The 15,932-nt window shown below is 36.9% G+C and overlaps 1 protein-coding gene across 4 annotated transcripts in view; it reads left to right on the top strand.

The window, feature by feature from the left end:
• The window catches only part of LOC148625102 (uncharacterized), a 44,577-nt gene that overhangs the window by 14,790 nt on the left and 13,855 nt on the right, over positions 1 to 15,932 (top strand). For all 4 annotated transcript variants that reach the window (XM_088568392.1, XM_088568395.1, XM_088568393.1 and 1 more), the window contains exon 2: positions 14,801 to 14,935. In XM_088568392.1, the coding sequence (XP_088424518.1) occupies positions 14,801 to 14,935 (135 nt within the window). The remainder of the gene's footprint in view (positions 1 to 14,800; positions 14,936 to 15,932) is intronic.

Genomic DNA, 15,932 nt, shown 5'->3' with positions numbered 1-15,932 from the left:
ATGATTTATTTTAACAGAAATTTTTCAATGGGGCTCTTTTCTAGTATAGTGACTTGATCTTGTCTGAAGAAAACATCTATGGGCGCGTATGTGTGGTATCGTGAACTCACTGAAGTTCTTTATTTTTGTTTACTGTATAGTTTTGTCCTATTTCAGGCCTACCTTGCTTTTTCCATTCTGTTAGAAATTACAACATCATCTTCACAATTATAAGAAGATAATTCTGATATTTTGGAATGCCTCCTATAAAGTTTCATATAGTCATTTCTTTTGCGTCTTTTGTCTTCCTTTTGTCTATTTCTTACGTTATATTCTCTTTGTCTCTTTGCCCCTGTGTTGTCCTTGTATACTCTTGAATTCTCTTTTGCAGTTGGTTTGTTTTTATGGTAGAATTTTCTTTTTTTGTTGTCTGCTTTTCTGCAATTTTAATTATTTGTTCAGTCGAATTCTTTCCGCTGATGATAACTTCCTGCTTTCCTGTTGAAAATTTAATTTGTGAATTCGACGTAAATTCCATGGTTGACGTCGATTTTTCCCAGAAAAAAAATAACAAGACTTTGGACATTTATTTTATCACACATATCTTTTAACTTGATTGTTCAACTGATTTCTTTTTATAGAACAAAATAGTATAACATATGCACATTCTCGGAATAAAAATAGATATATGCCAAGACCTTTGAAACGACAAAAATAAGCGACTGATTCGTGACACTTATCCAGTAATTTGCCTTAAAAACGAAATTATTTAAAATTGCAACAAGATAACTGGACTTTAAAAAGTTAAAGGTGTTCGGCCTGACTCATTTAATCAACAATATTTAGCAGAAATTTAAAAAGCTATCGAAAAGCACATTTAGAACATGTAAGTTATTTTGAAATATAAAATAGCGAGAAACATATATTTTCTTACCGATTTTCCAACATTTTTCAATATTGAAGTATCTACTGTTTACGCGTGTCGTACAACTTTTCGATCACATGTTTGGTGGCCATTTTTGAATTTTTTGCGTTGAATTTTGTATGACGTCATAGTCCGAATCCGAGAAATTCTATCATACAAAATTTTGGAAAAAGTGGAAGATGTGATAGGCAAAAACGTCTTTTCATTGTCACATATTGTTACAAGTTTCTCGGTATATTTTACAGCTTTCGGTCTGTTATTTTCATGTTTTATATATAATAATAGGGATAACACAATGAGTTGTGGAATAAAATAGTTGGTTTTTGCTATTTTATCATGAAAAAAACGTTCTTCTCCAGAATTATTTTTATCACGTGTGCATTAAACTACATGAAATTACAGTTGAAGTCAACTTTGTGCGTGACGTCATAAGCTTTCTAATGAGCCAAGGCAATGCATACTTTAACGTATTCCAAGCCATATAGCGAAAGAATGTACCCCATACCGAATAAAATTTCCGTAAAAAACCCAGACTTCGTATGTGGTAGATTAGAATTTGTTAAACATTGTTGGATACATATCTGTCAATCATTAATCGTAGTTCCCCCTTTGAAACCTTATATTTATAAAAAATAATGATAGCAAACAAAAAAAATCATGCAGAAACTGTGATGTTTAAAACAAAAAACATACAATTGACGTGCTAAAATGTGTGATTATCTGTTTTATTCTTACATTTCCCTTTTTTTTTTAAATATTTTGTCGTCTTCGGGAAAATAAAAGCAAAATTTTGGTTGACAATATGATTGATACAAGAAGACAGACATTGCGTACAGTTCGTGTATACTATTAACGATCATTTTGATCATTTTCTTTTACAATGGGGCAGATTTTAATGGGTAGGGGTAACATTCTTTCGACCAAATGGCTTGGAATACATTCAATTGTGTATTGCCTTCGCTCATTAGAAAGGTAAGATGCTACATAAATGTGTTTGAATATATAAAAGCTTTTTTAGGTAGGTTACTTAAAAAATATTGTCTATTACAGATGAAATGGAAGAAAATATGAAAATCCGAAAATTCCCATTTTTATGAAAAACTCATTATGGTCAGCTTGAAACCGAAAAAAAACTCACCTGAAATGAGAAGATATGTTTAATACATCGCTAATTAAAACAATAGTACCCAACATGTCTTTTTTTACATCGATTATGTGCCAAGAATTATTAAGGTATTCTTTTCATGGATGGGGTTGCAATTTTTCACCTAATTGGACAGGAAAGTTCAAATATTTATTACTCGGGCTCATTTCAAAACTAAGACACTATAATTATTTTTGAATATACAAAAGCTTATTTGAAGTACGGTATTTGAAAGAAATATCCAATTATAGGTGAAATTGAAGAAAATAAGAAATTCCAAAAATTCCCCTTTTTATGGAAAACTCATTATTGTCACATTGAAACTGAAAAATACGCGCCTGAAATGAGAACAAATGTTGTATACATCGATCACTAAACCAATAGTACCCAACATGTATATTGTACACCGTCTATTTATCAATAATTAACATTTTAGTTCATGTTGAAGTATTTTTTTCATGGGAAGGGGTGGCAATTTATAACCTAACTTGACTTAGAAAAGTTCAAATATTAATTACTTGAGCTCATTTTGAAGCTAAGATACTGTATTAATGTATTGTAGCCCACAAAAGCTTATTTAAAGTACGGTAAAAAAGGAAATAACGGGTAATAGAAGAAATTCTGAAAATTCCCGTTTTTACGATTTTAAAGTAATTGTTACCCCATAAAGAATAACTAAGCGCTCTAATTGGTCAGATACATTGGGGATATCATTATCTTAATTATCAATGTCTAAAATATTTTTTTTACGGTGTTGGTATGCTGTGAATGAGAATTCTGTTTGATACTGAGACAAGTTTTCTAGGAGTAGGGGTAATATTTTAACACTTTTTGAAAATCCTTTCTTGAAAATTAGGTTTTTGTGGTTTATTTATGTAGACAATTGAATTATCTATTGAGTGATACCAAATTTGAGACGTTTTAGTTAAGCAGTAAATTGTAGAGGCGAATTGATGTGACTTTTTTAGGAGACCCATTTAGGAGAATATCAATGTCAAACTGAAAATTCAAAGTGTGAATAGTGGTACGTCGTAAATCAGAATAAATATTACATTCAAGTAAGAAATGGCTGTTTGACTCAATTTGTCTGAAAACACAGTTTGGGCTATTCAAGAGGTTACGCCTGAACAGGTGTTCGTTGAGTGAACTATTGTTCATTCGCAACCTGGTGTGCAATACCTGACCTAGCCTGCTTCCAATATTATAATATAACGGCCGTCAGCGTTCGTTCGAAACATATAAACGCGCTTTTAAGATATGTAATGATCTGGAATTGCGCGTTTCGATCGGAAGGTTATTCCACAATCGAATAGTGGACGGCAGGAAATAGTTCAAATACAAGGATGTCCTTGTTCGTATCTCTGATATGTCATTAGATTGACGGGTAAAATGGTTATGGATGTTAACCCGCGCGTCTGGTACAAGGGTACTCAAATATTTGGGTCCGTCACCATTAATCATCTTATAAAACATCACAAGCTTGTGCTTTCGCCTTCTATCCGCGAGCTTTTTCCATCCGGTTTCTCGATATAGGCTGTCTAACGATTTTAATTTTATACCACCAGTTACGATACACATTGCTTATATCTGAACACCCTTGATCTTGCTAATCAAAATCTGTAACCCGTTGTCCCAAACTACATCTCCGTATTCTAGAATAGGTCTGATAAATGACATGTACATCTTTTCCGAAGTAAAGCGGTCGAGAACCAAACGTACACGCCAAAGTACATTGATCCTCGAATAAGCCTTTTTAACAATATAATCAATATGATCATGCCATGAACCATCGTCCGAAAAGTAAACCCCTAAATGCTTGTGATTGAAGACCTCTTGAAAATCGAAATTATTCATCTGTAGAGCAGGATGTACCTGTCTGACATGTTAACGTGATTCTAACATCGCTTCCGTCTTTTGAGGATTTAACGTACAAGCTATCGCGAAATCCACTGGTGGATTTTGTCAATATCTCTATTCAATGCTAGTGCCGCGTCGTCAGTAGTCTCCACGATAACCTAAAGACTAGTGTCATCGACAAATAATATAATATAAGCATCAATGTCATCAAAGATATCGTTTATGAAAATGAGAAATAATAAGGGACCAAGTATAGATCCTTGCGAAACCCCAGCTCTCACTGGTATCCAACCAGAACAACTGCCGTTTAAAACAACGCGTTGTAATCGATCCGATAAGTAACTACGAAACCATAGTAACAGGCGTCCGTTTAATCCATACTGTTGTAGCTTAAATAATAATCCGTTATGCCAAACACGATCAAATGCCTTAAATGTGTCACAAAAGACGACACGAACTTCTTACCGTGATCCAAGGCTTGCCCAAACGAATAAGAAATGTCAATTAACTGATTCACAGCCGAATCGCTATGCATAAACCCAGATTGGTGCTGAGTGATGATCCGATTTTCTCTCGGGTAAAAATTATTACATGCTTGTATACGCAACGTTCCATACATTTTGATATGATACTGAGTAAAGAAATAGGCCGATAATTTCTAACCTCTCGCACATTCCCGTTTTTGAAAACTGGCGCTACGTCAGCTTTCTTTCACATAGTGGGAAAGAACGACTTCGAGAGCGATCAGTTGACAGGTCTACATAGTGGACCTTTCAATTCGGAAAACGCGGTCTATAAAAGTCTCGGACTGACAAGGTCAGGGTAGGATGCCTTACCAGTGTTAAGGTTTTTGAGTACCCTTCTACCCCGGATTCAATAAGCTCGTTATCACATATGATAGGATTCGGGAAATGAGCGTTAGGGTCATTCAGATCGGTTTGAAGAACGAACAATTCGTTAAATTCGTCCGCTTTGACCGTCTCATCGGTAATGAGGCTACCATTTTTCAATAATGGTGGAATGCAAACTTCTCGTTTCTTCATACCAGATATTTGGTTGCATATATGCCACCATGACTTCGTAGATGGATAATTTTGTTTCAACTTGTTTACAAGTTGATTTTGATAGATATATTGGGCCTTCCGCACTTGTAAGGTTACTAAATTCCGTACACGTCTGAATTTTTCCCAGTCGCTTGCGTTTTCTGTACGTCGCGCTCTCTTTTTTCGGATAAGTCTCCTTAAATCGTCCGTCAGCCATCTCTGGTCCGACTTACGAATGGTCACCAGTTTATTTGGAATCGACTCGCCAGCCGTACATCTGAAAAATCGGAAAGTATTTGGTTAATATCGTCCGCAATAAACAATATGCACATGGAAAATTTATGTTATTTTTCAATAGACTAAATTTTTATTATTGCCAATTCTTAATTATAAAAAGTAAATTGCACAATCCTAAAAGGTTCCGTGATGGTTGCAAATTGCAAAATACGAAATATGACAGTTATCTTTATACGTACAAACCACTGAGTCGATGCCACCACTGTTGAACCACATGTCCTCATGGATATTCGCAAACTCCGTAGTCAGACTTGTTTGACCCGAATTATATCTTGTCAATTATTTACAAAAATCTGCAGAAGGACTAAATTCGAAATCCTGAAACACTGTTGCATCATTCCCTGCATTACAGATGGCAGAAATTCACGGTGCTGAATTAAGCTTACTATTTTGATATTTAAGGTGTTGAGTACTTTTGTTTGCATTTGTTAACTTCATAAGTACTAGTATTTGATTCTAATGCTGTTCATGATGTGTTACTCCTTGAAACACATATACAGTATACCGAAATTTTTATATGATTTTTTCCCTTATATTAACGACTGCCAAATAAATCTGTAAAAATTGCAAGGAAAGTCATCAACGTCTGTGCGCAGAAAACAAACTGAGAGCTAGGGATTTATTTGGTATTACTAGTAAGTACCATTCTGTGAAAGAATCATGCAATGGGTGGCATATCATTTTTTTCAATTTGGTCTTTTTTGCCTCATTTATATTCAGTATTTTTGCCTCATTTATATTCAGTATTTTTAGAAAGCAATGAAAAAGCTATTTAACCTGAAGCGTCTGTGGCGTAGATATTTTTTGACTGCGTATATAGGGAAAAAGTGCAGGAAATATTCTTCCCGCAATTTTTCCATACTGCATTTCAACTAAAATTGACTTATCATTATCATTAAAAGGCAAACTTTACAAAGATTTTAACGGTCATTTTCTGGAGTTCGTGAGGTATAAATACTTCTTGTATAATGCAATAAAATATTTACGTTTTTTCTATATGTGTGCCACACTTTATATTAATGCTACCTGATTAATAGTAGAAAGCCGGTTGACCTACAGCAATTGTTGCGAAGAAGTACTTACGTTTTTTTTGTAACAGTAACAAAAAACAATGTCGTATAAAACTATTTCGATTCCATTTTTAAAATAAGATCTACTATCACGAATATGTAAGAGTAATCAAGGGAACCGAGGTTATAGCGGTAATCAAAAGAATGTAATCCAGGGACAAAGACCAGACGTGGAAAACAGACATACACTACAAAGAACATTAAGTAACTAAAGTCTTACATAAAACTGGGAGCATGGACCAGGTGCACCGGTAGGATAAGCGTCCTGTGCTTTTCTAGAAACACCCGCCGAGTTGCTCATAAAAAGTCAAGTCCGGGTAGACGAAAGAGGAAAGGAAAACTATGACACATTGAACAAATCAGTTTCATGGCGCAGTTGGATACACCGTAACGATCCATGTTCATGATGACGACCATAAAACCTTTGTAGTGATGATTTCAACCTTGTAGCAACATAACCCTGCTTCAGAAGCCTATTTGTTAGAATTATAGCGCGATAAGTCTGTATAGTCTCGGCAAGCTCTGGCATAACGTATGAGTTGTGATATAAACACTCCATACGCAGGTGCTGAAGGGATGTTACCACAAATGAAAGAAAAATTGACAATTTTGAATGAAAAGTCATCACGTTTGTCGTAAAGTTTGGTCAATAGTTTTCCTTTACCATCGATTTCTAAGTGCAGGTCAAGATATAAGGCTGACCTCACAGTGTCTGTAGTATCCTTTATCTCAAGTTCTTTAGGGTAGATGCGATGTTTGTTGTTTGTTGGGGTTTAACGTCCGAGCAGCAGTATTTCAGCTATATTCAGACGATGAACATGAATTTGAATGATAAAATGAACATGAAATGATGAAATGAAAAAGAGATGGGACACAAGGACAATAGGGTCGAAAAATTTTGATCACCGCTGGAAATAGGGAGAGGTGGGTAGGGTCGGGCAATTTAGCCTCCTGTGGCGGAGTCCTATTTTTCCTACTGCGGGAAAATACCACAGTAGGGTTCTTTAACGTGCGAGGAAAGTGGCATCTTTCCCAAACACGGTGCACCACTATGGTTTGCGGTCAGGTTTTCCGTATTATAGCCTGACAACCCCAGCATGTAACAAGCCAGGGGTACCCCATTTCACCACCTGGGGCACACATCCCAGTTGCTCTGTGGGCAGAGCGCCTAGCCCCCGGCTAGGTTTCTGAGCACTATTTAGTCGCCTTTTACGACAAGCTTAGCGCTGCTGCAGGCCTATTCTTTTGATACCCGAACCTGCACGGGTCGGTAGATGCGATGCATTAAATCCCCAAAACTAGGATGTCAAAAAGTGAATCGAGTGAACTTCATCACAAAATCGCCCCGTGCAGGTCCGGGTGTCAAAAGAATAGGCCTGCAGCAGCGCTAAGCTTGTCGTACAAGGCGACTAAATATGCTCAGAAACCTAGCCGGGGGCTAGGCGCTCTGCCCACAGAGCAACTGGGATGTGTGCCCTAGGTGGTGGAATGGGGTACCCCTGGCGTGTTACATGCTGGGGTTGTCAGGCTATAATACGGCAAATACCTGACCGCAAACCATAGTGGTGCACCGTGTTGGGAAAGATGCCACGTTCCTCGCACGTTAAAGAACCCTGCTGTGGTATTCGATAGAAGTAGGAACCTTTGCGCTCCGCCACAGGAGGCTAAATTGCCCGACCTTACCCATCCTCCCTTTTTCCAGTGGCAATCAAAATTTGTCGACCCTGTTGTCCTTGTGACCCATCCTTTTTTTTATCATTTCATGTTCATTTTATCATCCATTTCATGTTCATTGTCTGAATATAGCTGAAATATTGCTGCTCGGACGTTAAACCCCAACAAACAAACAAACAATCATCACAAAATCAAGCACAAAATGTTAGTGACTTACATAATAACTAACACTCATATACTTATAAGCATCCTAGATATGAATATGACAAAACAAAGTCTCAACAAATGAACGTCTCAAAATATGACGACTATTCGCTATGCAGATCATGTTTGATACAGAAAAGATAACGTAAGCATACTAGGGTCTGAAAAAAAATCCGAACGATTTTAGAACTGTCCAATTTGCGAAGCAAATTGTTGTTCGTTCCATCCGCAGATGTAACTCATAGTGCTGTGACGTCTATGGGAACATTACCTGCACGTAGTTAAGCGCCCTGGACTACTGTTGTGATACCGAAATCGAATATCGGTAATTTTCAGTGACAGCATTAAGTCAAATTGATTGTGATGGTGATTAATAAAACAGAATAACGTCAAATCTCGCATAACAGGCTGTGCATTTTCTGTCTCTGTTTTAGAACAACCGATATTCTTGATGATTCTTGGAGTGTATCTTTTCATTAACAACCCCTATTGTATTCAAATAAAATCTCTCCAAATGACCTACAAATGGCTACAGTATACATGTATGCAAATGCTGTTATTTAATGGAAGCTTTGATAAAATGGCTTTGAAATAAAGTTGAAGTGAATAACTGACATATAAAACTGTAAAGTGCCATGTTGCTAACCTCGTATTCTGTCATATGTTATCAGATATTCAGGGTTACATTTATGTTGATCATACACAATGAATTCCAAATGTTTTCCGCTATTATCATACAGGACGGTTCTCTTTGTCTCGATGTGAATTATCTGTATATGCATCTTCATTCCCCTTTTCTTTAATGCACCTATTACAAGGTAAGGCGGACATTTGAACCCAAAGGAACCATCGGTCAGAAACATTTCACCAAGTAGAACACATATCAAGAACATCTTTTTATTAGTAAGACCAACACCTGAAATTTTAATGAACATTGGTAAACACTTGCCAATAAAAACAGGCATACACATAAGCAAAACACGAACTTACTTAAAAAAAACACGTACAAAGAAACAAAAGTAAATGAGCAACCCGGACTCTGGGGGCATGAAACACGAGCATTGGTAAAGTAAGCATCCTCAGATAATTTAGAAACATCCATCGAGTTTCTCATTAAATGGCACGTCCAGGATAGAAGACTGAGAACAGGATATTTATGACACAGCTAACACGTCGATTCTAATGGTACTGATTGATACCCCATAACGATCTACGAGATCATCATGACCACTATAAAACTGCTTTAGTGATGATTTAAATCTTTTGGCAACGGAACCCGGTTCCAAAAGCTTAATTGTAAGAAGTCTAGCATGGTACAGAATGTCCGCGTAGTTTCGACTAGCCTTACCTACCGTTTGAGTTGTGGTATGAAAACATACCAAGGAAAGTAAATGTACATGAGCCGTTGTATGTTTATCTTCAACAAGTGTTTCATACAGTGACGTTGAGGGGACACTTATTTTAACAATTAAACTTTTTGACATACTTTTGCATTACCAAATGGTCAGTAAAACTGTGTACTTTACCTGCTTACTGGTGCCCCGTGCAGGTCCGGGTGTTAAAAGAATAGGCCTGCAGCAGCGCTAAGCTTGTCGTACAAGGCGACTAAATAGTGCTCAGAAACCTAGCCGGGGGCTAGGCGCTCTGCCCACAGAGCAACTGGGATGTGTGCCTTAGGTGGTGGAATGGGGTACCCCTGGCGTGTTACATGCTGGGGTTGTCAGGCTATAATACGGAAAACCTGACCGCAAACCATAGTGGTGCACCGTGTTGGGAAAGATGCCACGTTCCTCGCACGTTAAAGAACCCTGCTGTGGTATTCGATAGGAGTAGGAACCTTTGCGCTCCGCCTCAGGAGGCTAAATTGCCCGACCTTACCCATCCCCCCTTTTTCCAGTGGCAGTCAAAATTTGTCGTCCCCATTGTCCTGGTGTCCCATCCCTTTTTCATTTCATCATCATGTCATGTTCATTTTATCATCAATTTCATGTTCATCGTCTGAATATAGCTGAAATATTGCTGCTCGGACGTTAAACCCCAACAAACAAACAAACAATCAATAGCTGAAATGATCCATATTATTAGTGCATCTGGCAATCAATTACATGTTCAACATCTCTAAACATCATATATGTAACATCAATAATTAAATGTCCGGTCTCATTTGAGTATTCTTCTACATATTTTTTTTCAAAATTACACAAACATCTAAACATATTAATCTTTGTTTTTATTATCTCCATGCCGTGCTTACAAATCAAATAAATAGTTGTATAGTTAAAAATAAAAAAAGAAAAGAAAATATGAACAAAATAACAAAAAATAAAAATATTCTGGCGATTTTAGCATACCGGCAGTAGGAACCATAGGGCTCTGCCACAGGAAAGAACGATACACATGGCGTTACTATTTTATTCCCCTATTCAGGTCCTACAAAGAGTGTGCAAGTAGTTGTGTATTCATCACGGGGATGTATGCCCAACGATGGAAAACTGACAAAAACGAGTATTTAGTCTTTTAACTTTCTAAACGCGATTATTGCAGGCTTACACAGATCAGTGGACCACTCTGCATCATGTATACAAGCTATTTTCAAAGATTTATTATCTTTTTTGGGCACGTGTATACATTTCCAATATACCCAAATGGAGAATGAGAACAAATGACGTAACATTTCCATATATGGTTACTTCCGGTTTTCATTTATGTATATTAATTAGGTCATCGAGAAAACACAAATAAACCATTCTAACTTTATTTAGCGCGAGAAAACGTTTGTTACCCTCGTATCTATACATACTATAATTTTATTAATAAAAACGTTTAAAAATGATATTTTTTGTGTCACGTTTCCTTTAGTATTCGCATTGAAGACTGTCGGTTTTACATTTAAAATTTACGTTTTTTTACCATGAAACTGTCAAGTAATTGTTTCCATTCGGTATATGATCTGACTCATCAATGCATCGATTTCATGCATTTTCTGAATAAACATCTACAATGAATCGCCGTTTTGATTGACAGGAAAGGGGCGTGTTTTCCATTCGAAGTAAAGCCGGGAACTAGTAAACTGAGAAACGAAACTAAAACGAAATCAAAGAAATACTAACGAAATCGGTAATGATAAAAAACCCAAAATTACAAAGAAACCAATTTGAATTTTTGTAAAAGATATATAAAAAAATGCTGAATACAGCAAAGAGAAACTGGAAGTTTTGATTTCAGTAAAATATCCCGGACTATGAAAAAGGTTTCAAACACAGTACATTCTACATAATTGTGGAGAATAAAGAAAATATCCCATTGACTGAAAATGCAGTACATCTAGAAAACAAGATTGTTATAGTGCCATATGTCCCCCGCCACCGCCAAAAAGTTTAAGTGCAAAAGCCAAAAAAACTCCTGTGAAATTTGTAGAATCAAAATCGCAGCGCAATATGATCAACTACATATGATGACTAACTATCGTTCAAAATTTGAACAAAATCCGTTTAGAAGTTTCCAACGAGTTGCATGCATTAAGTGTTCCTAGAGTAAAGTATATACAAATATAACAAAGCCTCATATCTCCTGTAAAATTGGTAGAATTCATATGACTGAGATTACGATCATATACATATAGTGACTTACAAACCTACAGAATTTGAACAAAATAGTTTTCAAGGAGTTGCATCCACAGTATAACAGATGGATAGACAGACAAATAGACAAACAGACCAGTATTTCTATGTCCCTTCTGCATAGAATAGATGCCGGATTTCTAAGTACTTGTTGCGTTGAATTAAGAAATGGTTGCTTAGCCACAGGTACAGTTTGGACTGACTACGAGGTTACGCCTGAACAATTGCTCATTGGGAGACCTGCTGTTCATTCACAAGCTGGCATGCAAGATCTGACCAAGCTATATGTCTACTACCAATTTAATAGAATGATGGTCATGTTATATCATTATACTCGACGTCACATACAACACATTTTCGAATTGAAGCTCTACTTTTTAAACCGTCGGGACTTACCGCTAGAGTTGTCTCTCTTTTATTTAATATGAAGATAGTTCGCATATATGAATGACGTGTTAGTACCAACGAGTTACTTATTAGCTTAAATTATGCGTAACAAATCCTTACGGGAAAATCCCATACTAATATCCGCCATGTTGGTTTCTACGGGACGATTTGTTTACAAACGAAGTTCGTAAGTTCCCGTCGAACTCCGGTGACAATCGTCTGCTTGATCAACTTCTCGGTATTGTACGTTGTTCGCGTAAAATAAATCCGAGATATCCGAAATAACGCCGAAATGCATTCTGGGTTTTTCGGTTTTTGGACAAACCATTTAAACGTAAACAACATCTAGCAACCCGATCACTGTAAACATGGCCGACTTTTTACAATGTAAATATTGGCACCGAGAATTAAAATCTGACCGGAATTAACCATTAGCCATTTAAGACAATTTAAATGACGGAAGGTGTCAATAAAGTCGTAGAAAATATTTTTATTCAAATTTTAACAGTATGTTATTTATGTGACGTCGAGTATAGTAACATTAATACATGATTTAAATTTGTTTGTTTGTTGGGGTTTAACGTCCGAGCAGCAATATTTCAGCTATATTCAGACAATGAACATGAAATGGATGATAAAATGAACATGAAATGAAAAAAAAAAGGATGGGTCACAAGGATAATAGGGTCGACAAATTTAGATTGCCACTGGAAAAAGGGGGTATGGGTAAGGTCGGACAATTTAGCCTCCTGTGGCGGAGCGCAAAGGTTCCTACTCCTATCGAATACCCCAGCAGTGTTTTTTAACGTGCGAGGAACGTGGCATCTTTCCCAACACGGTGCACCACTATGGTTTGCGGTCAGGTTTTCCGTATTATAGCCTGACAACCCCAGCATGTAACACGCCAGGGGTACCCCATTCCACCACCTGGGGCACACATCCCAGTTGCTCTGTGGGCAGAGCGCCCTAGCCCCCGGCTAGGGTTCTGAGCACTATTTAGTCGCCTTTTACGACAAGCTTAGCGCTGCTGCATGCCTATTCTTTTGACACCCGGACCTGCACGGGGCTTTAAATTTGTTCAGTGATCTCGAACATCGGGTGACTATGGGGGAACTATTCTACATCTTAATAGAAGACGGTAGAAAATACACTTTTTGTACCGCTCTATGACTCTGGAACAAAGTTATATTGCCACAAAATAGATGTCATCACTACAGAAATGTCATGGTTGCCTTCATGAACTTGTGGATCGTTATGGTGTATTCATCTGTACCGTGAAAACTGATTTGTTCATCGTGTCATAGTTTTCCTTTCCTCTTTCGTCTACCCAGGACTTGGCTTTTTACTTCAAACCTTTTATTTACTGGGCATCATATCTGAATTAATGTTTCAAAAATAGTCTATGATGACATGTAATGATCTAGGTTTAGACGTTTCCCTGCGTGGGTTTTACTCCTCTAGACCATTTATTAATAAATATTTATTTAACAAATTACGACCCTACATCATGTATGAGTGTTCCTCTTGTTATAGTCTATCATTTATAACTATTACAAAGCAGGAAGTCTTTACCGAGGGTATGAGAAATATTGGCAGATTAAACAATACAACAGGAATACACGTCTATATAAAAAGATGATACATACTACACGCGACAATAAAAATTTCCTTCAGCACTTCCGTATAGACTTTTCATATCATACCTGAAACCTTACGCCAGAGATTGCCGATATGACGCTGACATTTTGTAACGCGCTAACTTCTTACAATTAGGCTTCTGGAACAGGGTTAATATGTTGGTGCATGATTGAAGTCATCATTACAGAAATTTTGTGGTCACCATCATGACTCGTGAATCGTTACGGTGTTTCAATCTGCACCATGAAAATTTATTTGTACAACGTTTCATTTTTCCTGTCCTCTTTCGTCTACCCTCGACTTGACTTTTTATAAGCAACTCGGCGGGTGTTTCTAGAAAAGTACAGGACGCTCTCACCCTTCCGGTGCGCCTGGTCCATGCTCCCAGTTTTTAGTGAAGTCCAAGTTGCTTATTTGCTTTGTTTCTTTGTATGTATTATTTTAGTGACATAATGTTCTTTGTTGTGTTTGTCTGTTTTCCATGTTTGGTCTTTGTCCCTGGATTACATTCTTTTGATTCCTGCTATAACCTTGGTTCCCTTGATTACTCTTTACAAGTGAATGTAATAAAGTTTGTAAAATAATGACTTTTTAACATTCATTAACAAGAGCTTTAGCTCTTTTTGTTTTTTTTTGTTTTTTTTTGGCGTTTTGGTTTCTCACAATTTCACATATCCATCACATGTGCACGGCTGTAAGAAGGCGGTGCTTCAGTCAGGGAATACTATCAAAATTTTAATCACGAGCCCCGCGCGTCTACACGAAGTAAACCATGATTTATTTTATGGAATAACATACATATACTGACAATATACTATGATTTTTAAAAAGAAATATCACCAGCAAAACAAAGCATTGACTGACACTTCAAAGGAATTCTAAAATTTGTAGTGCGGTCGGATTATAAGTTTCTCACTCGATACTGACTGACATAATACTTGGACTACTTTTATTAATTACAGGTTTCATTGATGCCACAAATGCATTTTTGATCCTAGAATGTTTGATATTTGGCGTAGCTTTCCTACTCAGTTATATGGAACAAGTTGAAAAGGATGATACGTCTTTCTCCTCAGCATTCATGTGGATCCCTATAGGTATGTATTAAAGAGTTGTACAACCATAAGGCAATAATTTTATAATGTGATCAGATTTAAAATGACACAGGATAAAGATGTTTCTTTAAAATGACATTGGAAAGCAGCTACGGTAACACATAGCACACAGTTCAGAATATCTTCGAAAACAAACGAGCAGTTCAACAAAAACCTATATTCCTGAAATGAAAACTGTGACACGGTGAACAAATAGGTTTTCACGGTCCAAGTGGATACGCCATAACGATCCACAAAACTTCTGTAGTGACGACTTCAATATTGTAGCAACATAACACTGTTCCAGATACTTAATTGTAAGAAGTCTAGCGCGATACAAAAGTCTGTGGAGTTACGACAAGCTCTGGCATAACGTTTGAGTTGTGATATGAAAACTCCACACGCAAGTGCTGAAATGATGTTGCTGCAGATGAAAGGAAATTTGACAGTACGGTATATGTGAAGTCATCGCATTTGTCTTATAGTTACGTCACGAGTATTCCATTTCCGCCGAAGTGAGGCTGACTTCTATATAGTGCCCTTTTCTCTAGTTCTTTAGGGTAGAGTAAATTGTTTTATAATCGAAACTGAGATCAAAGGGTCTGGTCTATCGATGTTCCCTTTTTTAATTAGGTCAGCTATAAAGTTAGCCTCTTATCACTGATTCTCCCTAAGTATCAAACTAGGTCGGACATGTATAGTAGAAGATTTTGACGAAATTTTGTAAACATGCCACATATGTCATATGAACTTAAAAACATGCAGTGATCTAATGACAGGGTTATGGTTGCTAGTGTCTTTTGTCCTGCATTTTGGCCTAAAGTCACCCAGGTCGGTTGCCATGGCAAACGAATATGATTTTTTTTACATATGAAGTCTACTAAGTTGTTATATGATGGTAATAGTCAATGTCTACAAGAATTATCCAATTCTGAGACTATGCATATCTGAACTCCTATGTAAAAAGGTTGGTCCTACAGAGAATTGGTCTTAGGAGTGA

This window comes from Perna viridis, chromosome 2, assembly GCF_037379345.1.
Source record: "Perna viridis isolate PV_CMFRI_1.1 ecotype Kerala chromosome 2, ASM3737934v1, whole genome shotgun sequence".
Taxonomy (NCBI): Eukaryota; Metazoa; Mollusca; class Bivalvia; order Mytilida; family Mytilidae; genus Perna; species Perna viridis.
The sequence above is the reverse complement of the archived record's forward strand: the minus strand, read 5'-3'. Positions and strand labels throughout refer to the sequence as shown.